The sequence below is a fragment of the Buceros rhinoceros genome, unplaced genomic scaffold (genome assembly GCF_000710305.1).
Source record: "Buceros rhinoceros silvestris isolate BGI_N320 unplaced genomic scaffold, ASM71030v1 scaffold6554, whole genome shotgun sequence".
NCBI classification, from domain to species: domain Eukaryota; kingdom Metazoa; phylum Chordata; class Aves; order Bucerotiformes; family Bucerotidae; genus Buceros; species Buceros rhinoceros.
The window spans coordinates 42,819-68,419 of record NW_010409960.1 but is presented as its reverse complement, the minus strand read 5'-3'; the positions used below and the strand labels follow the sequence as shown (position 1 = coordinate 68,419).

The 25,601-nt window shown below is 44.3% G+C and overlaps 1 protein-coding gene across 1 annotated transcript in view; it reads right to left on the bottom strand.

The window, feature by feature from the left end:
• The window catches only part of ATRN (attractin), a gene marked incomplete at both ends in the record, with an annotated part of 54,221 nt that overhangs the window by 19,113 nt on the left and 9,507 nt on the right, over nt 1-25,601 (bottom strand). The window contains 11 exons of the mRNA XM_010135419.1: nt 770-908; nt 1,400-1,521; nt 2,632-2,852; nt 4,314-4,398; nt 9,693-9,847; nt 11,589-11,772; nt 13,192-13,435; nt 15,585-15,675; nt 17,014-17,182; nt 19,060-19,265; nt 20,993-21,121. Coding sequence (XP_010133721.1) covers nt 770-908; nt 1,400-1,521; nt 2,632-2,852; nt 4,314-4,398; nt 9,693-9,847; nt 11,589-11,772; nt 13,192-13,435; nt 15,585-15,675; nt 17,014-17,182; nt 19,060-19,265; nt 20,993-21,121 — 1,745 coding nt within the window. The remainder of the gene's footprint in view (nt 1-769; nt 909-1,399; nt 1,522-2,631; nt 2,853-4,313; nt 4,399-9,692; nt 9,848-11,588; nt 11,773-13,191; nt 13,436-15,584; nt 15,676-17,013; nt 17,183-19,059; nt 19,266-20,992; nt 21,122-25,601) is intronic.

Below are 25,601 nucleotides of genomic sequence, written 5' to 3'. Positions count from 1 at the left end.
CCTTTTTTACAAGTAATTAATCAGACCAAGCTCTTTATCTGCCTCACTAAAAGATGTTTTTTCTCGCTTTCATGGCTCTTCTCTCAAGTTTCTTTGTATTTTCGCTCTTCCAGATGAGCAAACTCCAGACCTGGGCACATCCAGATCTATCAGAATTACTAGGGGAAGGTTTTTCTTGCCCATTAAAAGGTCCTGACTGTGTTGGTTTTTCCCCTTTCTCTATATTTTATTAACTGCAAATGTTAATCACTGTATTTCCCTCACAGTCACTGGAGAAAAAGAAAAAAGAAGTTACTACAGGAAGACTAATAATCAAGTCCCACTGGAAATACTCTAATAGGAGAATTTTCCTTACACACTTGAGGTGTTATTTGCCTAATTCACCCAGCATGTGCCATTACTCTTTTGCGCAAATCTAGTTTCTAAAATTAAATCGCATGCATTATTAAATCTAATATCTTGCAGAAGCCGCTTATATCAACAGTCCTGCTTTTATCAAATGAAAAGTGAGAGATGAAACAGAGCCTAATAATTACCCAAATGATCAGTCTCCTCTTCAGACAAGTGGGACTGAAAAATATTCCATCAGAGTTTGTGAATTGACTAGAAATCAAGGCTGGTATGATGACACAACATTATTTAGTCCAGCTTATCACTAAAAATTACAGATTGGGGGGTAAAAAACTCAAAAATAAACAATAAAACCCGCACGACTTTTGGACTGTGTGAATTGGTTTTTTTTTCTTACCCAAACACAACCAATACCTACCTGGTAAAGCAATGCACTCCTGATTCCTCGGTTCCCACTGACAGTTTTGATCCATGGCACAGCTTTTACAGCTTGTCTTTTTGTTACAGTGATAGGCAGGGTTATCCTTCGGACAATTGTCAAACAGAGTAATAGGAACCTAAAATCAAGAGCCTAAATGAGGCTTTTTCCCATCCAACCAATGTCAAGTTAGAACGTCCACAACTGCCACCCTAAACTTCACCGTTCGGACCCTCAAACCATCCCACAGATCCAACAGCTGTGACACTGGACAAGCCTCCGCTCTGCATTCAAGATATTCCCCCAAGCCACAATCTGACATGTTCTCCTTACCGAAGCTTTTATCAAAAAAGGGCTCATTTTGTCATCAGGGGAAGGTGACAAACCCAAAAGATTTTGTGCCTTACTGAACAACCAGACCATCGTGAAACCTCTGTGTCCTCCCCTGTCAAAAACCATCCTCCTAATTCAGTGGAGAGACCCATGAAAAGCCCTTGGACCAAGTCAGTAAAACTTGAAGCCCTTTAGTATTAGACATGCACTGGAAAGAACGAAACACCAGGGTCGTAAGATGGATATTTGCTGTTTCAAAGGCTATATTTAAACTACAGAAGTATTAGAGAATGTTACCTGTTCCTCTGTGCAGTTGTTGTGCATCGATACGCACTGGTCGGCGCACCACTGACAGTGGTTTGTGTTTGCTGTACAGCTATAGCAGTCTGTAATCTGATCACATTTTTCATTGTCTACAACTATTAAAGAAAAAAACCTGCATGACCAAAAACAGGCATTTCCTGACAGAGCTCTAAGAACTTGATAATATACAGCAAAAGATACAACCGAACAGCAGTGCCTGTAGGTTCTCTGTTATCGACTACTTAGTAAATCAGGCACTTCCATGTGATTGAACTGATAGAAAATCGCATTCGTTAGCAGCATCAATCATTTTTAGTGCCCAAGGAGCCGTAAAACACACCACCAGAACAGCACCAAGACACAGGCATGAACTAAGACCAGGCGTGCGCGTTCAGTCAGTGCCCACGCCAGTGATGCCAGAGGACAATTCACAAGGACGGCGCCTATCGCCCACCACAGGCCCATTTTGCTGCCAGCTTGGCCTTCAATCACGGCATTTTCATGCAGAGCTTGAACTTTCTGCTCCATCTTTCCAATTGCTTACTGCCTGTGTTTTGTGAAAATTTATTGTACATTGTGAGCCCATCAAAGTGACATCCTTTTACATCAATTTCTTTTAAATAATTAAAGGCTGCCATCTATTCCAGGATCAAGGTTCATGTAATTCAATTCAGAGCAACGAATGCATCAGGATAAAGCACTGAAAAGTTGTTTAAAAATTATCCTAAGGGAGAACACAGGAATCAGACCTTAAAACAAACGTTCTTTTTGTATGCCCCTATACAAACAATACTATAGAAGGAGAATTTAAGTAACTTTTCTTAAAACACTCATCCTGCTGTCTCTCTAAGAGCCCAGGATAACACCACAGGAATCAGATCCCCATCCCTTGCTCATCTGGCTCTCATGAGGTCAGTTCTTGGAGCAAACCTTTACAGAGCAATGGCCCAGGCCTGATTCCTGACTGGTGACGTCTGTTTGGGATAGGAAAGTAAGGACAAGCAGTACAGCAGAAAAAAAAAAAAAACACTGAGCAAGCAGCTACAGGAGGAAGGAGAGGTAGAAACATCTCCATGGCGCTGCAGCCACTTGGCCAGAGGAAGGTCTCCCAGGGCACCTATGGAAGCACAAGTACAGCCCTGATCTGACAGTGGCATACAACGCAAGACAGAACTTGGCAAAGAAGGAGACCCTACGTGCCTTAACAGAAAGAACGTGACGCATACCTGGCCTGGGAGGACAGTCTTCAAAGACTTTTTGCTGCTGCTCTGCTGTTGCATTTTCCCAGGGGACGCAGAGAGGAGGGGTGGTAGCCCACACGCATCTGACGCCGGGACCCGCTCGCAAGCAGGCCGTTTCGTTGTCGAAAGCTTCACATCTCTCGGGTGTGTACTTCAGAATGTCACTCAGGAGGAGGCTGTTGAAGCCTCCAAATACATACATGGTGCTAGACAAAGTGGAAGGAAAGATGTTTATAAACCACGTGCTGCTGCAAGTCAATATGATTCGAGGTGTGAGCAAAGTGTTCTCTTACATCCCGGCTCGTAAAAATCCAAATGAATAGCTCTTGGTAAAGGAAGGCACTAAAAAAAAAGCCAGTCAAGTTTCACCATCACAGAGAAGCCAGAGAATCTCAGCACGTGGATCTTGAGACAAGAGTCGAATGTATCTGAGGTCATGGATGACCTTTCCTCTCAGGGAAAGGTCCGAGTGACACCTGATCAACGTGACTATATATAAAATGCTGCAGAAATGGGGGATCCTCCTGTAAAGAGCAGAGGCAAGAGGGAGAAAGGCTAAAAATCAGGGACATGGTATCACACCATTAGAACCGTGTTCAGAAACTGTGACAAAACAGTTCGGTGTTGTCACATCTTGCTACACCGCTCTGACACCACCACAGCTACTTTCACGGCTGTTATCAACTAAGCAAAGAGTCACTGTGTCAACTAAAGAAGATGACGAAAACAAAATCCAGAACAATAATATTTGGGGGTGGAGGCAGGTTGTTTTTTAAACCATCTTTAGTATCTCATCTGCTTCATGCCAAGCATCAAAACGCCACCCAAAATCCTCTGCACTTTCATGGTTGTAAATGCACATTGAAAAAGACAGCAAAGAAAAGTCAATGCAACTGAAATTTAAAGCTTTGGTTGAATGAGAAGTGTTTTTAATATGATTTCCATCCTATCTTAGGAGAGATCAAAAGGACAGGCTTAACTGTCCTTCAGGACAGTTAGGGGAGGAAAGGCACTGCTGGTGTTCACTACACACTGAAACAAGTAGGTGGTGAGTGAGATTTTAGAGACCAAAAGAGTCTCTCGAAGGACAGCTTCCTTTTCGAGGCAGTGAGAATTATCTGCCCGGCTTAAACCGAGCTTTTAATAATGGTACTGAGTTACAGAAAGTATCCTCAAAGGATAAAGGAACCAGAATGAAAGACTCCTAAGAAAAATCACTTCTCAAACACGATAACAGATGTTCACCTGGGAGCCTAGATATTGTTACAGGGATATAACACTTAACAGCAAAATTCTCATCTGTGAGTTCACCTAAATACTGTGCAAAGAGCCACCACACAGGCTCAGCAACGTAAACTGAAACAAGTTTAGAAACCATGAAGTATAATTCAGAGATAAAAGCTGTCAGTGCAGCCAAATAAGAAACAGAAAATAGGAAATAAATAAGAATCGAATTTTTTGAATGAACTGAGCTGAGAGAATTTAGTCCAGTGAAGAAGAAGGGCTGATAGGGACAGGAGGATACTGAAGATGTAAGTGAAGATCTGAGAACTCTAAGAGGTTGTGGCAGATCCTCACCCCTCTGGTCTCAGTGCTGCTGATCCACACGTATCCATTTATTGAGGTATGAGAAATGTCGGCAGCCCACGGCCTGTTCGCAGCCTTACCTGTTGTAGAGCACCGCAGAATGTCCAAACCTGTTCACATCGTGATGGAGACCCGGGCGAGGAAGGACAGACCACCGATCACAAGCTAGGAATAAGGAAAGGTTATCTCAGAGAAGTTTCTCAGAATAACTAATGACTCAACTTACACAGCACATTTCTTCCTGAAAGATCCCAAATCACTTTAATAACCATAGGGAGACCATTCTGCCCACCAGCCAAACCTTGAGTGAAACGGGGCGGTTCACGCCAGCGCTGCATTATCTTCTTGTGCAAGATTTAAGCCGTACTCTTCACCCTTCACCCCAGCTGCCACGATGCGATAGAAAGGGAAAGGATGGATGTCATGGCTCTACTCTGCCACATCAACAGTCCATCAGAAAGCAAAGTTTCAGGGCCTTGCCTTCAAAGGGCTATTACTAGTTTTTTGGCAATCACGTGTAATTTAACAGTGGTGGCTTGAGTTGCTTTTTCTCCTTTACTAGCAGAATTTTTCACTGCAGAACAAGTTCGGTTTATCTCTGTAGATGAATTACATGCAGTTTTGCCCCAAAACAGTTTCTCTGAGAACAGATTTACCATTTCTTTTTTCCCTTCCATTGCTATCATGTTCCTAGAGGGGAGATATCCATGTGTTCAAAAATATTTTTCACTCATCATAGCTTAAGGATTTGTGGTTGTTTTTCTCTTTTAATACAATGTGAGATTATTCCATCTTTTTCTATTAGCATAACATTTATAAGTTCTGGTTCATTTTTTACTTGGTTTCTCAGGTAATTTCTTCCTTTAGGCAGCATAAAAAGAAAAAAAAGACAACCTAAGAAACAGAAGCCACTGAGCAATCAAAGGAAAAAAAAGCAAGAAAAGTCAGACCAATTCTTATCACTTAAACATTGTCAAGTGAATGGGATCACCTGGGGGCCTGACATCCCAGAAGATAATTTATGCAATTAAGACGCAAAAGTCAATGTGCTGTAAACATCTACAGAGCCCTCAGATAGTCCAAGATTCTTTAACACAAGATAAAACTGTTGTGCCGTGGACTGAATCCCTGAAAAATAAAAGCCCGCAAACCCAAAATAGTACAGAGATGGACTGAGAGGGCAAAGAAAGACAACCTTACTCATTTATTACCAAGTTTAATTGAAGAATTGTTGGGCAAAACAACCAACCCTAAACTCTGGTCCAGCAGAAACTCACGAGCGCTGCTGAACAGAAGACAGAGAAGCCATTGGCTGCATTTCCTACCGCTGATAAATTGTGGGTTTATTTCTAATTGTCATTTGCTCGATCTTCAAGGAGTTTAACCCAGCTCAGCATCCTGAGACGAGCCTGCACGGTTCCAAGTTCTAAAGAGGAGACTTCAGCAAAATTGGACGGCAATTTGCAATTTTTTATCCATCAAGCTGTGAGTTATGTGAGGCCAAAACCTATATTTTTCTAGATTAATAGAAGGCCTGGAATGTTTTGCTTTCTAAGCTTTTTTCCCAATTAAGTGAAGATCAAATATTGGGAAAAATGAATAATGCTGAAACTACAAAGAACTCTCCCCTTCCTGATTTAGGAGTTAAGCCAAGCCTAAACCTTACAATGCACAGGATTGATTAAATGTACTATTCCAATGGAACACAGATGCTATGAAAATATCCAGCCTCGCTCTGTGCTTGTCATCAGAACTGAACTTTTAAAAAGGTAAATAGAAGAGTTTTCATCTCCCTTCTGCAGGAGAAAAGATGATTATACGATCATAGCTTTTACATGAATATTTCATGCAGAGTTTTTAAAACAAAACCAAGCTGTAAAGTTAAAACTTATTTGGAAACGGCAAAGAATGGTTCGTTAACGCACGGTAACTGCATTTGAGGCAATTCGCCTGTGCAGTTTCTATTCTTGATGAGGCACGTCCCATAGGCAAGGGAGGTAGGTGACCCTTCGGAAAGCACGACCCTTGCCTCTTCACTCCTGAAAAAGACCATGTAGCAGTGGAAGGGCTGCAGCTCTCACTCCTTTGCCGCTATGAATTGTTGACACGAGGAGTTAAGAGGATTAAGCAAGACATTTGTCCACTGAGAGACAAAACTGCTGCAGAGCAGGAAACTCTTCTACAGAGGTCACTTTTCTGGCTAGGAAGTGTTCATTAGTCATTGCAGCATGCAGGACACAGGAAAAATACTGTGAGACTGCTCTCCCCAAGCGCTCACCCAACCCAAATGTCAACGCAACTCAAAAGCTTGTCCTGAGAAGCAACAAGAAATAAACGTGCCCACAGAGAGCTGGATTGCTATCCTGAAACCTCTCAAAACTGGATGTTACCTGGACAATTTTGATTGAAGATGCCCCAGGCTGGTCAAATGGAGTATAAAAGGATAAGAAGCACTACTGCATTCTCGGATGTACCTAATTGAATATTGCCCCTTGAATCCTGAGTTCAGTTTTGGTCCCTCCCTCCAAGAGCGACATTGAGGGGCTGGAGTGTGTCCAGAGAAGGGCACCCGAGGTTCAGAGTCTGGAGCACAAGTGCCCTGAGGAGCAGCTGAGGGACCTGGCGGGGCTTAGTCTGGAGGAAAGGAGGCTCAGGGGAGACCTTCTCACTCTCCACAACTCCCTGACAGGAGGCTGGAGCAAGGTGGGGGGCAGACTCTTCTCCCCAGGAACAAGTGACAGGACGAGAGGAACCGGCCTCCAGTTGCTCCAGGGGAGGTTGAGGTTGTCCCTGAGGAACCATTTCTTGGTTCCCCATTGGGGTTGTGCAGGGCTGTCGCAGGCTGCCCAGGGCAGTGGTGGAGTCCCCATCCCTGGAGGAGTTGAGCAGCCTTGTGAAGGTGGTGCTGAGGGACAGGGGTCAGTGGGGACCTGGCCGTGCTGGGATGGAATGGTTGGACTTGATGAATTTAAAAGGTCTTTTCCAGCCAAAATGATTCTGTGATTTTAATCTGCTGAACCCCAAGAGAATCTCAGCACACATCTCAGTGACTTCTAATCCCACACACAAAAAAAGAAGATACTATGTCCTCACAACACTTGATGCATGTAGTCTGATTACTCGGAAACGTGAGGAGATAAAAACAGAAAAAAATTAACAAGGTAAATAAAAGGAGTCACTGCAGAAATAAGTTTTAGTAGCAAAGGCTAAAGAGAACACCTGGTTTTGAAGCCTTTATTTTAGACTGCATTTTAACCTCAGTTTTCTCCAGTCTTCCAACCATCACTCTGATCACTAGGGTATTACCTTCATCAACAAGATGTTAAAAATGAGTAAATTTGCCTGACAGGCATCTACAAAAACAGGGAGGAAGAGAGTCAGTTACTACATGTCTCCTTCAAAGGCACTTGGTATCAATTGACCTTGCTGCTTGTTTTTCTCATGGGTACCTTGAGCCTTGGGAGCCTCGAAGGATAGATAACAAAAGCAAAAGCATGTTAATATATTAAATATGTGACAGCCATATCCATCTGTGGTGGCATGGCCGCATGGTCTTTGGCATTTACAATGCTTCCCCACAGCATAGAGGATTATCCCCATGGAGACCAGTGTGGTCAGTATAATTACTGCTGAGACCACGCATGAAGAACCACCAAGTAGGTGTTTGTGCAGTGCCACTAATGTCCAGTCAGCACCCTACCTGATGTATTCCTGGTAGTGCTTCTGGTCCAGTGGGATATGGTGAATCGTGCATAAAGTGTCTTGACATTAGAAGAATTGGAAAAGTGGTCTTTTTTCCGAAAAAAACCTGCTCTTTCCAGGCAGAGAGTCTCTGCCTTAAGGAATGAAGGTACCCGAGAGCACCAGAACAGCTCTCATCCTGTCCCTGTTCACAGCAGGGCGGTTGGACTAGGTGACCTTTAAAGGTCCCTTCCAACCCAAAGCATTCTGACATTCTATGATCCCTGTCACGTGAAACGAAATCAATGCCAGCTCTAATTCTCGGTGTAAAACCAGTAAGGACAGAGCAAGTTGACTAAAACATTTCATTTAACAGGAAGCTGCCTGTTAACTAAACTGAATCCAAATGAACATCATTATTGTCGTATTTCGTCAAATTAATGCAATTTGTGTTTTACAGCTGATAGACAGTTCAGTGAGTCACCTTCTTTTACAGAATTTCATCTCTTTCATCTCTCTCTTCTCACATGCACATCTCCAGCACCCAAATCCACAAATAAATGCTGCCCTCTTCTGGCTGCTCAAACTCCTCTAAACTCAACCCTTCCCAATACAAGCTGACTGACTGGCTTTAGCATTAAATAGTGCTTATGGGGATATTTATGCTTATAAAGTGAACATATAAACAAACTAACACTACAAACAGCGCAGCCAAACAAGCCAGAGAGCCTGCAGGTCAAACAAGAGCGTGCAGCGTAGGAGCTGAGCTTCAGCAGGGTCCAGTGCTTGTAACTGTCCTAACAGCCTGCACTTCTGATAAACCATAGATACACATGCTCAAAATCACAGGATCACAGACTGGTTTGGGTGGGGAGGGGCCTTCAAAGCTCATCCAGTCCAACTCCCTGCAAGAAGCAGGGTCATCTGCAACTAGAGCAGGTTACTCAGAGCCCCAAGCGCCAACTTGGCCTCGAACACTGCCAGCGATGGAGCATCTAAAGCTTCTCTGAGTGACCTGGGCCAGGGTCTCACCCCCCTCACAGGGAAGAATCTCTTCCCAATACCTAATCCAAATCTCCCTCTTCCAGTTGAATCCATCACCCCTTGTCCTGTCCCAACAGCCCCTGCCCTTGGAAAAAGCCCCTCCCCAGCTTTCCTGGAGCCCCTTTCAGCACTGACAGGCCGCACTAAGGTCTCCCTGCAGCCTTCTCTGCTCCAGGTTCAACACCCCCAGCTCTCTCCCCTCTCCTCCCAGCAGAGGGTTCCACCCTCCCATCACTCCTGGGGCTCCTCTGGCCCCGCTCCAACAGCTCCATGTCTCTGCTGGGCTGAGGAGCCCAGAGCTGGAGCCAGCCCTGCAGGGGGGTCTCCCCAGAGCAGAGCGCAGCAGAGGGGCAGGACCCCCTTCCTGGACCTGCTGCCCACGCTGCTGGGGATGAGCCCAGCACATGGTTGGCTATGCCGCAGTACAGGACACCTTTATGGCTGAGATGGTAGCACAATATGCTTTCTGTGGAAGAAATAATTTTTAATGCTCAAATTTGTGTATAAACTGTTGACCAAATCACTGCTGCTGTATTTTCCTAGAAATAACTGCACCAGCTCATTTGCTTGGTCATGTGTAGCAAGCTTAACGAGCCTCTCCTGATTACACATTCGCCTGCAGTACGCTCAGTAGCATGTGGTATAATACACCCGGGATGTAAATCAGTCGCTCTGACGACAGCGCTTTTTGAGGATCCAAGAATCTTTTTATGATTATTTCTGCAAGAACTTACCAATATCATATGCCATAAAATCTGAAGAGAAGCACTTGGCGCCGTGGCTCATGGAGGTGTCGTTGTGCGTGTTTCCTCCAAACACCAGCATGGTTCCACTCATTATCACAGCCGTGTGCAGATAGCGAAAAAATCTACTGTCTTTAAGAATAGTCCTGCAGAAATAGAAATATATGTATTAATGAAACTGGTTAGTATCTGGTAGAGGCGTCAAAGGAGGTTTCAGGGGTGCAGGACCTATTATTTAACTACTTTTTCTAAAGAGGTATTTAACAACTTTCTTTCCAGATTGTTCAACTCCTCCTGTAATTTCATTCGCTCATCTTCCCATCTGCTTATCAATTTATAGGAACAATATATCTATGAAAGACTCTTTCTGAAGCTACGGATTTTAAACTCATCCATTCCTTCCCTAGAGATTAACATGGTTTCGCACTAACTGAGCTTTTGCGTGTTGCCCGCTAAACCTCCAGACAGGGACACGGCCAGGGAGGCCTCCAACATTTTATAGAAACTCTGAGTTTTACAGTAACCTAAAGATTTCTTTCAAATTGGGCATCATCTGATGCTTAAAACCAAAAACCTATTTCAAGGAAATCGGTGCAGCTGTCGAGTACAGAGCCCTGCAGGTTTACACCTGCAAAACTTAATACCTCAGTGAAATATTCAGCAAATGGCGTATCAACGAGGCGGAGTAGGGAGCTGTTCCTAATGCAGGAGCTGCAGATCGCAGCACACACGGGCTTCCGGAGCGTTACTCTGCCCCTGACAGAGCTACGGCGTTAGACTGTAGAGCTGCCTGTCAAATCAACGCGGGCAGAAGGATGCCAAAGTAAAGATCAGGGGCTGCTTTTTAGCCCTTCCACAGAATCACAAGAGGGAGAGAGGGCTTAAAATACTGAAGAATAAAAAACAGAGTCAATGACACCAAAAAAAAAAAAAAAGCAGAGAGAGAGATAAGCAGACACTCCTACGCGCCTCGCTGCAAGGCAACTGCTCGCCTGTTCTGCCAGCCCCCTCGAGACTGACAGAATGAACGTGACAGAAGGAAGTTGGTGCTGCAGCTGTTTGGAAGAATATTGTCACGATTGTGAAATTTTCTGCCTATTCAGGCAGACTTTCCCCACTCCGAGGCTAAAGTGGAGGGTCAAATGAACCAGGAGAGGAAGCGTGGTTATCACTGCACATACAACGGGGCAGGAAGGGAGGGCTGGGGCAGTTAGTCACTAGTTACTCATGGCTGAGGACTCACAAACAGTTGTTGCAGAAATACAAGCTGTTCTAAACTCTCAGCAGAAAAAAAAAAGAGATCTGATGACTCAAATATGTGCGAATTCAGAGGAATTTGTCAGGAGCCTTTAAAAACAACTTTAAGAAAAAACACAAAATTGAGGAAGATGCATTTCACTTCCATAGCTCAGAGTTGTGAAGTTTTGCTGCAGCTTTTTAATAAAACTCACCTTTGGGCAGAACCAAATCACAGAAGATTTCAACTTAAGAAACGAAGGTCTCAAGTGGTTACAGAGACGGAAGAAAATGGGGTTAAAACAGAAATTCTTCCGTGATCTTGACTGCAGAATGAATTATCACTCACTTGACTGCAGTAACTGCACTCGTATGCACAGTCTGCACCGCTAGCAAGAAAATCCCAGCAAATATTTTTCTTTTCAGCTTTAATATAACAATAGATTAAAATGGATTTCTTGGCTCATTCACAGCCTTGATTATATGATTCTCTATTCATAAAGGGAGAGAAAAAAAAGACAGACACAAGAGCACACGATCTCTCCTGACTGTAGGTAACTACGTCCTGCTCTACCCTTATCAAATCCCCCATCCTCTTGTCCACGACAAACAAAAACAAGGGGGTGGTAAACAGGAAGAAGAATCACTTACCACATACGGGAATCAACTTCGTATTTGTACAAGTCGTCTGCTAGCCTGTACTTGTTGGCACTGAACGCTTTGTAACCTCCGTGGATATAAACTGATCTTGTGTTTGGATCATAAACGCTGCTGTGACCATACCCTCCTTGCACCAAAGCTCCGCTCGTCTGTAAAATGCTCCATGTTTTTGTGGCTGTGAAAAGAAAAATGTGAGTGACGGAACACGGTTAATTCCCCTCCATTAATAACTTCTCAACAAATCCAGTGGTGAATCGAATTGGGTTTCCCTTGACTCAGAGCTAGATGCTGTCTCTATCACTTCGTACCCACAAACACTCTCCTTCAGGGAGTTTGCTGTCAAGAATTATCACTAAGTATTTTTAATTAGACCAAAAATATTTCTCTTACAGTCATTTATTACATTTTGCAGAGAAGCGAAGGTAATGGGAGGTAAAAAGTACAGAATAATATAACGCATTTCAACGACATGGAAACACCAGCACCGTGGCTTGATCCGGAATGGCACCCCAAAGCCCTGAAGCCAAGGGAAGTAAGACTGCGAAGAACACCACAGTTAAAAACTAATATGTGATTAATGGTCCTGTATCTCATTCACTAAAATAACAGTGGTTTGAAGCACTCTAGACACACTATAATAGCAACTGAAACAGAAAAGCCAAGTTACACAGCAATTCTCTGTAGCAAGTGCAGAATGAAATGGTGCACAGACTCCTGATTCCACTAAAGACACAGGAATGGAACAGTCTGCAAGACCACACGTGGCAAAAAGAGACCAGTAAACAAACCACTGCCCCACACATCCTGGGTTTCTCTAGCTTTGTCCTGGAGGAACAAAGCTCATTGCTGCAGACTCCAGAGAACCAGAGCAGGCTCCAGGAGATCCTCTGGATCGAGAGGACTGAAGGACAACAGCTCGGACATCCAGATAGGGCCACAGCTGCTGACAAAAACCAGCACATCCACATGGTGGATTTCCTGCGTTTAACTACCTGGTCAGTGGAGCAAGGACTTGCCCCCACAGAACCATTTCAGAGCAGCTAAACTGGGTTGCAGTTCAGTTTATCTGGAGAGATGGTGATACTGGAAATCGCTGGATCCTGCATTACGGTATGGACTGTTCCCAGAGATATGGGGACCAGACTGTATCAGAAATATAGGAGTCCCAAGATTCATTGCTGTTCCCCTAAGCACTAGCCAATTACCACTGCTGGAGACAGGGGAATGGGGTTAAGTGGACACTTGGTGTGAACTCTAACAGCCATTCTAGTATTTGCAGGATACAACAATAATTTCAAAAGTGTTTGTTTTGTCAGAGGGAGAGAGGAAAACACATCTCAGTTGTCCCACGGTTATGCTGCTTTGTCTCTCCGTTGTCTTTGGGACCTAAGAGGCTGTACAAAGCTGGAGGCACGTGACTGCCTGCTCACTGTTCATGCTGTTCCAACACTGCAGGTCAGGTTGAACGTCTCATAAATAAAAAGAGGAGAAGAGCATATCTGTCTTTGTTTCACTATGTGAATATGGATCATCTCAGTAAGTTTCAAACCAGCTGTAAAACCTGAAGCCGACCTATAGGTCGGGCCCAACTCACCCAGATTGTACTCCTGGACGTTGCTGATGTACCCATAAAGAGGGCAGTGCCCAAAGATGACCAGCATGACGGTGCTGCCGTCTCGCAGGGTGACAATGTGTGCCGAGTGGCCAACAACAGCGTACTGCTCCTTGGCTTTCGGCATCGCTTGAGCCCACATCTGGGTGGGAATGTGGAACACCCACAGCTGGCTAGACACGTTCCCCGTCGCATCTATTTTTCCACCATACATGTATATATCATCCTGAAAGAAGACAGATTTAAAATGAGCCAACAAGTTTGACGTGTAAGGAACAGCTAATATGTAAGGAATGAAGTTATTGCATTTGGTCTTCTCTCAGCCTCAGTTTTTCTCCTCTCCCCAGGAGAAATGTTTCTCCTTCGCCAGTCACAACTGATGTGAAAACAACCACAACTGCCAGGGTTTCTACCCAGGTCTGTAATGACAGAATACCTTCAACATACACTATTCACCCTATACCTGGGTACAGAGAGAAAGGAGTGTCTGGAGCAGGACTGACCTTCGGATGTCAGAGATGAAAAACTTAGGTTCCTGTATTCTACCTGAGTGTGTGTGCGTGTATGTATATACACAGATATATAAAACCTAGTTGAGCCTGGAGACTAATTCAACTGATCAAAGGCAGGGAAGGTGGGGTGAGCTGACTTGCTCTCCAGATTACACTGCCTGTACTGACTAGGTCTGTTTTTACTATTAACAGAGCTCAGAGGTTCCTAAAGGCACCCAAAATTAGGTACCTGAAGTCAAGCGATTTAATAAACAAGCCAAATCCCTCCCAAATGTTTGCAAATGCAAACAGTAGAAGACAGATGGGAAGGCAGGCAGGCAGTTAGGATGGAAGCTCCTCTGCCTGTACACTAAAAGCTTTGTCTTCCAAGCTGATGCACTGACAAAAAATGAGGAGCCTTTGGAAAGGGCCAGGATGGTTAGACAGGGGTTTATTAATCATCCTGTAAGAGTCAAGCTCCAAAACTCTATCCAGTTTCCTCTGTGGGTTTCTCCAGGCATCTCAGAGTCAGTCATAAATCCACCAAAGCGTGTAGTGGAGCTCTGTTTTCCTACTGACAAGGCAGTAACTTTGGAAAGGGAAATTCTCTACTATACCTGGTGCTTCTTGGGAAACTCCTGAGAACCATGGCCCACGACTCTGGGAAACTCACTAATCACAGAATCGTTCAGGTAAGAAAAGACCTTTAAGATAATTGAGCCCAACCATTACCCCAACACTGCCAGGTCCCCACTGACCCCTGGCCCTCAGCACCACCTCCACACGGCTGGTCAACCCCTCCAGGGATGGGGACTCCACCACTGCCCTGGGCAGCCTGGGGCAGCCCTGCACAACCCCAACGGGACAGAAATGGTTCCTCAGGGACAACCTCAACCTCTCCTGGTGCAACTTGAGGCTGTTTCCTCTCATCCTGATGTTTGTTCCTGGGGAGAAGAGACCAACTCCCACCTCGCTCCAACCTCCTGTCAGGGAGTTGTGGAGAGCCAGAAGGTCTCCTCTGAGCCTCCTTTTCTCCAGGCTCAACTCCCCCCAGGTCCCTCAGCTGCTCCTCAGTGCACTTGTGCTCCAGACCCTGCTCCAGCTTCATTGCTCCCCTTTGGGTGTGATCCTTCTTTTGGATTGCACCCTACTTTTGAACAGTTATTTGCAGAATGTGCATTGATCCCTCACAGGTAGGAATTTCCATCCTTCTCAGGTTCTTCAAGTGTTCTATTTGTGAACGGTGCTGTGTGGAGTTTTTCAAGTGTTTATAATTATGCTTTATATAGGCTTGCACTGTGATGAGCTAATTAACATTCCAAAACCAAAGGTCAGCAAAGGATTATCTCATTTCCTTTTCAAAGACTTTGCCATCCTGTTCTCATGGGGCCTGCATGCACAGCAAGGTGAGAAATGAGATAAGGAACAGTCACTTGCCATTTCAGATGCTGGAAGAACAGACTCACAGTTCTACTGCAGAACCAGAGCAGGCTCCAGAAACCCCTAATTCACCAGCTCTTGGACCATGGAGCTCATAAAAAAATATTTCCGTGGTCTACACAAAAGGCAGTTGGGGAACCAGCCGAACTCCAGCAAACTCTTTGCCACCAGGCACGTCTTGCAAGCACAGAGAGTAAGAAGGAAATAATGGACTCACTGACCTCTATCAGCAAAAATATCTGATAAAAGGGCAAAGAAGGAAAACACAAGCAAAGGCACTACAGTCTTCCTGGGACACCAGTGCAAGGACTCACTGGAGCACAAGTACACAGACTGGGATATCCAGGGACAAGCCTTTGAAGGAGAAATGTGTGGAAAGGGGTGGGCGTGGGGGAAGAAGAAGGGGAAATCGGCTGGAAGGTGAGTCTGCAGCACTGAACTGACCTCATGTAATGCCAGCGAATGACCATATCTCATCTCCACAGAGTTCACAGTGTCGGCCAGTGGAAGCCACTCTTCAGAAATAAGATCATACCTGTGTAATAAAAATGGAATTAGTTGTCTGAGAAGTAGATAATAAAGTCAAGAAAATTATTGCTTGTCCTTTCCGGGATTTGCAGGAAATGGCTTTTATTTGAGAACAGTCCTAGATACGAAGATTTCAGCATGCACAGACTACCCATGGATTAAAAAATCCAGTCCAGCGTGCTCGGTTACTTAACATCCACACACCGATTTGCTCTGGCCTGCGTTTTCTCTCCCATGCAAACCCAAGAGCTAATACATTGTCTGTTAAGCCACAACAACTTACAGCACATGACCCACTCAGAAGAGCAGAAAAAGTTTACACTAAGCCCAGGTAAATTCCAACTACCTGACAAAAGGCCCTGCCAGTGTCTTAAAGGCATTTTTTAACTGTCATTCAAGTGTACTTTTTCTGGGAACTTGAAACAAGATAAACCTTTTGCCCTAAAAATGGCCTATGGCTTTTTAGGTATGAGAACAAACTCTCCTCACCAGGCTTGCAGCCTGCCAAGATAAAATCATCTCTGGGGAACTGTTCAATGAAGCTACAGGGTATCTGCTGAAAAATCAGGCATGACTTTGAAAGAGTAAATTGTGGATGCCATCAGCAACTATGCTACAAGTAAGTGCACATTTTCAGCTCCTCTTTCGTTCTCCTACATGAACTATTACCTCTGGGCGTGAGGGCAGGACACCCAGCTCTCACTGAGGTCCCTGAAAGTGAGGTATGAAGGTTCCCCTGAGAAAAAAATTCCGCTTTTACCTAAACCTGCCCAAATATTATCAATTTCAAGAGGCAGTCAGAAACATTTGGGTTGGGTTTTTTTTTTCACAGTGGATTTCTTTGAGGTACACAGTTATTATTTGATATTTTAGTTACTGTTAAATATCCTCAACTAATTGCATAAACGCCATCAGCTTCAACACCTCTCCCTGTTTGGTATCCCATCCGCTCTGCAAAAACCTCCACAGTCATCCGTGTTTATTAATTCAGGAGCCAAACACTCTGACAGACAGAATATAAGGAAGGGCTAATAATAGCGAAGCAAAACCACCCTCTTTGAATCCGAGGCCGGGTATAATTTAGAAGATAACCTGGAAAAATTCAGCAAATAAGTTAAACACTGTCAGAATCAGATGAATCCAAAATTCACTGAACAGCAGGAACTTTACACTGGTTTCTTTTGCCCATATTAGCAGCATTTTCCCACATCTCCAGTGCAAGTTTAAGTTTCTCTTACTGCTATTTTCTCCTGGAGACAGAGCACACATCAGACGGCAGTTTCTAAAAATAATGCTCAGATCTAAGCTCCTCTGCTTAGACTTTATTATTGAGGTTTATACTCACGCTAAAACCTTCTGAGAGTCGGAGTGATTGAAGACATAGCCTCCAACAATCCACATTTTATTGTCATAGATTATGGTTTTGTGAGATGCTCTAGGAAGTTTTGGAAGAGAGTATTCCTCCCGGCTCCAGAATGACTGGTTTGCAGGAACAGGAACTGAACAGCCAGGACCTAGGAAAAATAAGGTTCAAGAATGAAGCTGATTTTATCCAAATTTTGTATTTCAGCTGGAGGTCAATATCCTGCATGGCAGGGGACAATGATGGTGGGTGGCCAGGTATCAGGTGAAAGCTGTGATCCTTGTTTCATTGTCCAACCCCAGCCATCACCACACACTTCACAGTTAAAATTGTTTTCAGAACTAGATGAATTGGTGATGCAGCAAAGCAGATGCTCTGCTCTGTTCTCCCTCACTGTGTTTAGAGGGGGGTACAGTGCAGCCCCCTTCCTGCTCCACGCTAAGAGGATATCTACCAGCACTTACCTAACTGCCCTGTGCCCACAGAAGCCCCAATACAACCCACAAAAGCTTTCAGGAGACCTGCTCAGCAGCACGCTATAAAAACCCAAAGGTCTACAGCAATTTTTCCCTCTTTTCATTCCTCTCATTCTCTGACCCAGGTTGCCCAGAGAGGTGGGAGAAGCCCCATCCCTGGAACCATTCCAGGTCAGCTTGGCCCTTGGGGCTCTGAGCAACCTGCTCTAGTTGCAGATGTCCCTGCTCCCTGCAGGGGGATTGGACTGGATGAGTTTTGAAGGTCCCTTCCAACCCCAACCAGTCTGTAATTCTCAGCAATACATTTCTGTGAATGTTCACTTATTTTTTTTCCTATATTTCTGCTTCTCTTAAACCAACTTTTTCACTGCCAGGCTTCCCTTCACAGTTTCCAATGGTGTGGCAGAAAAGAAACAGCAAGCAGCAAGGTCTCAGCAATCTAAAAAGCCATGTGGATGCTCTCCCTTCTCAGTGACACCTGCGCACGCGTACAGGGTTACTACAGACAACAGAGAGCACAGAACCTGCTGAAGAGACTCAAGTGGGACTAGGTTAATCAGGACAGCTTTAGGCAGACCACGTAGCAAAGTTGTGGTCTTGACTCTAAGAGACAACATCTGCTCGTTCTTGACAAATTTCTACCAACAGTTATCTCCATTTTAAGAAGGTGGATTGGAATCTGGTTTATCAGCCTTGAAAAACTCCTGGTTTCTGAGGCAGAGTGACCATTTCCACCACAAGGAAGGGGAGAGCAGCTTGCATCTCATTCTGCTATGGTTTGTTCCGGGGCTTCTGGGGAGCTTTTTTTGGTGGGTTGTTTTGATTTGGAGTTTTTCCCACCTTTACACACTAACTTGCTACAGAAATGAAAGGGAAAAAAGAGAGGTGGGCCAAAAACTGAGCAAACCTAAGCCCACCTTTGCTGTCAGGGCACAAGTAGACTCCAGAAAAGCATCAGGAGGCTCTGCACTGCATAAGGGGATGTGGTCCTCCAGCCCTGAGGTATATGACCTGTATCTGGCTTTAGTGACAAGAAGCAGATGTGCTCTCCTCAGCACTGGGTCCTTTCTCCTCAGGATACTTGCTCTGGATCCTTTCCACAGCATCTGGGTTTGCAGCACAGCTGATGGGTGGCAGTAGGTGCCGTACTGGTGGTTGCATTTTATATGAGGCTAATTCTTCCACGGCGGTGTAACTTTGGAAAGGAAACACGTATGTTTGATGCAAGCTCTTGCTAAGACTGACGTGGCTGGACAGGAGAACAAGGACCTTTTGTGTGTTCAAATAGGTTCAAACTGCCACCAGGCTCAAATTTGCTTTAGGTGCACAGGAATGAGGTGTAAAGTTTAGTGCTGCTTTGTATGATAGCATAGTTGCTTTTAAAAGCCTTTGTTACAAATGAAGTACGATCTTTTGATATAAACAGGTACATCTTCTGTTCCCAGTCAAAACACTAAAGTTCATCAGGCAGAACGTGCTCAAACACTCCCAAGCAAGAGCCAAACACAGAAAAGGCATCCAAGAGCTTGTCTATATGAATCAGAAGACTCACCTTGCCATCCCACTGAGCAGAAACATGCCTTGGTGTCATTAAAGTCGCAGTGGCCTCTCTCGGGAGCCCCACAATCCTCTGTGCAGTAGGGAATATCACAAGCTTCTCCCTTCCAGTATTTGGCACATTCACATTCGAGAGCGTTGCTGCTGTTGTTGAGCTTGCACTCTCCTCGGCCGGAGCAATTATTGGGACACATATTGAAACTACAAACACGAGGGAAAAGAGGTTTGTCAGCAACAAAACCAATTCCCAAGCCAACCCTCTTCTTAATAACCACAGAACAAAAGCTGTTTGTTAACACAGGAACCGACAAGAGCTGCTCATCTAGAACCTGAGCAACAGACCTGCAGAGGTTTGTTCTCTGTCGTCTGCAGAGCTGCCTCACTTAAGGAGTTCAACTCACAACTCCTCCGAAAAACTATGACTATGATTTTTCAGCCATTTGTAATGCAAATAAATTGCCTTCGAACACCCGACAGTAACTGGGGAATTTAATCAGCGCTTAAGGCTTTTCTGGTGTCTGTGCAATTTATACTTCAACTGCTCACAATTACATGCTATTCTGGGCTCTGCTCACCAAATGAACACACTTGAGATGATTCCCAAGCCAAAGATGGGCCTGTTTTGAATCATCTCTCATTTTACAACATCTGCAATGTAGCTGAGGCAGAACCAGATGTATCCTTGGTGAAGGGCCAAATGCAGAGACCTTCTGCATTTCCAAATCCCAATACTGGTGTATCAGCCAGTATCACACACGGGGTTTACTACCGAATATTCTCACTGCCATGCGACAGCAAGGAGTCACTGGCTCCAAGACTGTAATACCACTATTTTTTGTTGAGTACCTGTCTCCAGTAGTAACTACAAAGACTGCTAAACTTGAAAATAAATAAATACACCCTTTTATCTGCAAAAATGTTATGAGGGAACTTAACAACCAGAACATGGAGAAGAAACCAAACACAAAACAGTACTTGGAAACTGTTTGAAACGATCACGAAAGTGAAACATTACAGAGACATTAAAATGTGTTACAGGAACTTAACAAAGGCAGGTTGTTTTTGATGAGACTTTTGTGCTGCAATGGTGCAATACCCGCAGCTGGCAGGAGATGGGGACATGGGTTATGGTATCAGCCAGACTTTCAAAACGCTGATGCTTCAGCACCTTTGTCAAGGCTCCTCATTTTCTTCTGGGGCTTTCAAGGGGTGCTTAATGACCCACATTCTTCAAGGACTCCACTATCTAATTATGTGCTTAATAAGGATGAAAGCACCAAGACTGGTATTCAAAAACTAAGCACCTCATTTTAAGGAAAACTGACAATTTTTTTCAAAAAGTCAGTGGTGACCAAGGATTTAGCAGCTTTTGTTTGAAAGAGAAGTGAGAACTTCTGCATGTTACACTCAAATTAAAACCCCCAGTGCAGCACCAGCATAATTTATACCTGTAGGAGTAAAAAAAAATACAAAGCCCCTGATGTCCACCAGAGGAAAAAATTCCATCTCTGGTAGTATGAGATCATTCACTTCAAACCAAAACCTTTCTAAAAGCAGCCAATGAATTAGGGAGTACATTAGAATTATTTTATAAAGCTTCCCAATGAGAACTAAATATGAGAGTGAACAGAAAGAACTAATATTTAAAATACAAACCACAGAAGATAACAAAACCACGTAAAATAAATAACATGGTGGGGTTTTGAGCAAACATTTGCCCACGCTCACAACTGACAACTCAAGTTAATGCTGAGCACATAACAGTTATTAGCTGCTGCAAGGGTATAATAAAGATAAAATGCTAAATTCAAGGATCTGCTCATAATTACACGCTTCAATGGCAATTGCTTATTTTGAGACAAAACTGAGAAAAGAGGAAACCTCCTTTTGCTCAACCTGCAACATCACTTTGGAGTGGCACCACTTACTTATAAGTGATGTTAAACCCTGTTAGGTTATAGGCAGCATCGCTGAAGAAATGCAGAAGGGCGTAGCCAGAAGTAGCCACAACCTCTGGTACGGTTTCATTGCTGTCTTTCTCAGGAACAATAAGACCACTGGAAAAGAAAGAAAAACCAAAACAATGTTAGAAGTTAAATAAAAGGAAGCAAAGAGGCAATAGTAAATGCACCAGTATTAATAAGACGATTCAAACTCAAGGTATTTATTTGCCTCTTTTTGAAGGATAATTAATTTCCGTAAAGTAATCATCGCTTTCACAGGGAGGTGTTATCAGATTCCATTTCTTCAACAGAACTCCTTAAATATTCAAAAGAAAATGTCTCGAGGTTGTGAGTACGAGCACTCAAGCAACCCTCAAAGAATCCCAAAGGCACAACAACCCTCAAGACCTTCTCAGAAAGATAAAACCACATTCTTCAGGGACAGGTTTATTAAAGCCCTCTTGCTTGGCTTCATTATGTGCAATAGAGTGGCCACGTTACTGACCAAGCAGTGCAGCAAATCAGGATAGCGGGACTGTTGAGAGCAGCATTACTGCTCCCCTCTGTGTGCACCACCTTGGTCTACAAGAAGGAATGGCTGCAGAAACAGAAAACCCTGAACTAATCAACTTGGGCTGTGTTAAGGGTTGAGGATAAACGTGTATTAGAAGTGTTTAAGCTGAGGAACCTGAAGCTGTCTAGAATTCCATTTATTATTACCAAAAAAATCTACTTTCCCTCCCTTATTATTCTGCCATGATTTGCACTGGATCCATTCCTAAAACAAGTGGCATGTTTGAAGACAGAAATTACTGTGTCCCAGAAGCATAAACCTGCTGTGCCAAGCCAAGCCAAAGGTCTGCCGAGCCCAGTATCCCCTCCTGACTACGGGCTACAGCAAATCCTTGGGGAAGACTGTGACAAGTAAAGCAAGTCCAGAGCCTTTTGGCAATGTATTAAGCAGTTTCTAGAAACCCACAGGTCAGGTGCTTCGACCTGAAGAATGCCCCCAAGTCAGCACATTTAAATAAACATTCACCCATGCTTCTATCTAATTCCTTTCTCAACTATTTATACGCTTTTCAGCTGGAAAATCTGCAGCAGGGAGGTCCACAATTTAACTCTGGGACAGCAAAGAAAGGATTTCTTAACATTCACTTTATATCTGCTGCCTGAGCATCCACCGCTGCCTCCTGGGCTTCTCCTCCATGAGAAATAAGCAGGATCACCCTTACTCACCACCTTCCTGCCACCCGCCCTCTCATAAAGTTCCAGCTCACTCATCACATCCCCATTTGTTGTCTCTTCTGTCCTACCAGGCTGCCACACTCACTATTCCCACCTCAGTCACTGCTTCACGCTTCTGGGTGCCTCTGGCTGGTTCTCTCCCAACCTGTGAGATCCTCCAGCCTTTCCATTTTCCAGGGGTGGTGGAGAGAAGGAAGGATGGTGAGCAAGACTATTTATGGCACTTGAGATTGGACACAGTCCAGATGTATACAACAGTTTGCCAAAACAACTGGAGTAAGCTGACAAGGAGATTAAATGTCTCCTGAGAAGAATCACTACAACCCCTTTACCTGCTGCGCAAAATAGACTGTACGTGAAAGGGAATGTTCGTTCTTTTAACAGAAGCCCGATGACAACACAACAAAATCAATTCCTCCCTCACACAAAAGACATAAGAGCAAGCATAAATTTGAAGTCTATTGAATTCATTTTTTAAAAAGTCTTTATCTACGCAAAGTGCATCGTCTGCCACCGCCTATTCACACTCAGCTGTTATTTTCTTGTAGAGATCCATCCTTCCCCCAGCCTCAGACCTATTTCCAACGGCTACGTCAGAGCTTTTTGACAAGCAGAGACTCCAAACCCCAGCACAGAGCGTGTCGGGCAAGGAAGTGAAGGCAGCTCCGGCAGCAGCTCTCCTGGGAAAGCAGCTGAGCCTCGTCTTGTGCCCTGCGACTTCTGAATATCCGAGGGCACCATCGACTAAAAAGCAACGATGAAAAGAATTTTTCCCCTTGAAAAGAACTTATTTTTCCTCCTTTCAACTCTATTCAGAGCAGAGAGCAAATGCATCTGAAGACAGTTCCCTAGGACAGGGTAAATGAGTTTCTGCACCCGAGGAAAACACTCACAGCTATCCACAGCAACCTATTCACAGCCTGAAAAGCACTTTTTTGTGACCTGAATTTTTCTGTCCCTGTGATGCGACACAATGGTGCGCTCGAAGAATAGCACAAACACGCCGCACGCCTTTCCAAAAGCTTTTGCTGGAGAAGTTGGGGCTGGTTACACCAAGAGTAACAGATGAACGAACATGTTACCTATGGCAGGGTAAATCTGCAAACGGTGCAAGCACCCTTCCTGCACAACGAGGCTTATTGAGGACAAAAAACACCGTTCATTTCATCAACATGTCATAAAAAGGCAGTAAGCTGATCCCATGTTTGGGCTAAACAGTGCCAGCACATTTGCAGATATCTAGCTTGATAAACAGCTCCTTGTGGAAACGTCAATTATTTTTCCTTCTTTCAGCTCTCAAGGATATGGGATTAAACAGCACAATTCACTGTCTTTTTCTCTGTGTGTGAGGGGTGCCTGTTTTGATGTAAAATTTGAGGCTTCTGATGTAAGAATCATCTCTCCCAGAAGACCATCACCCTCAACACCAAAGAACAAAAAAACCTAATAACCTTCTTGCTGTTTGGTTCACAGTTTTCCTTTGTAATGCAAACTGTACGACGGTACATCTCTGCCACAGGAAAACAGATGGGAATTGAACTCAGGATAAAGCAACGACAGCACAGGGACAAGAGAAAATTCCTTTGTTCTGGTTTATTCTTTTTCGGTCTTATTCTTAGCAGAATGATGGCTGATATTACAGGGCAATCTAACTGGAAGTCCCTGGAGAGGGGAGAACAACAGTAGCAAAAAGCACAGAGCAAATAGCGATAGTTTTGGAACAGGCTGCCCAGGGCAGTGGTGGAGTCCCCATCCCTGGAGGGGTTGAGCAGCCGTGTGGAGGTGGTGCTGAGGGCCAGAGGCCAGTGGGGACCTGGCAGTGCTGGGGGGATGGCTGGACTCGATGAGTTTAAACTCTGGTTTATTCTTTTTCGGTCTTATTCTTAGCAGAATGATGGCTGATATTACAGGGCAATCTAACTGGAAGTCCCTGGAGAGGGGAGAACAACAGTAGCAAAAAGCACAGAGCAAATAGCGATAGTTTTGGAACAGGCTGCCCAGGGCAGTGGTGGAGTCCCCATCCCTGGAGGGGTTGAGCAGCCGTGTGGAGGTGGTGCTGAGGGCCAGAGGCCAGTGGGGACCTGGCAGTGCTGGGGGGATGGCTGGACTCGATGAGTTTAAACGTCTTTTCCAACCAAAATGATTCTGTGAGAGAAGACAAAAATCCCCCCCATCAATCTTTCCTAATAAAAGGATTCACACAGGACAATTAATTGTTTTCTCTTAGAAATCTCGATTTGGACATTTGTTTGGGACGAACACAGGTACTTCCGCCTTTTTTTTCTGATGCCTCATAAATAAATAGGACATTATCTCACCTACACAAATTTAAAACAGCCTGATGAAACTTCAGAGACTAATTTCGTTCAGAGAAAGCCAATGACAAAAATCAGGTCCTTGAAAGGTTGAACCTCAAAAACCACAAATAAATTAGCATGTGCACGGCAGCATTTTGAATAAACCAGCACAAACATTATCTGCCATGAAAGAAAATCCAACATGCAGAAGCAGAACGAGAAAGGATTACGCAAAACTGCCTTTAAACTACAATCCAGAATCTCTCTGAGACTCGACTCCGGCCAGGATTAGCCTATTTCACAACGTACCGCTTCTATTTCCTTTTATACGGTTTCAAAACCGTCACTACTCCAAAGCAAACAAATAATCCTACTCAGCTGAGCTGTCCAGTGACGCTATTTCTTCGACGCTGAAAGGCAAACCTCTATTCTGCCCTGAAACAACTTCTGTTTTCCATGCGCTGGATTTGTAGTCACAGTGGCTCTAAGGAGACCAAACTTCTCCATTGCTGGCCTTGCTCTCTACCCGACGCCACAGAAAAATGGGAATTACTTCAAACAAACGGCATCTCCTCTATGACTTTTCCCTGATTTGCTCTGCGAGTGTCACGGTGATGGTGTATTCATCATTATCTCCTGAGCCACAACCTGCCAGTGTGCCAGTGTAGCAGAGATCAAACCTGGTTTTGATCTCTGATGAAGTTCTACTGAGCGGAAAACAGTCAGAAAGGAAGAAAGCGGGACCCACGAAAGGAGAGGGTGAGAAAACCCAGTAGAGAAAACAGACAAGTGAAAGGATAAAGGCGAGACTGGAAAACTGGCTTCTCATTCTATCAAAATGCGATGTGAAACAATCCTCTTCTAATTTTTAAATACTCTGATTCATCTGGACACACTTGTATGAAAATTGACACTGTTTGTCCCCGAAAATCAGCCCATGCACCTCACCTATACTTGCAGCTACAAGAGTAAGAATGAACAAATCGCAACAGACTAAAAATAAATCGATGCCAAAAAAATGGGGGGGGGGGGGGGGGGGGGCAGAACAA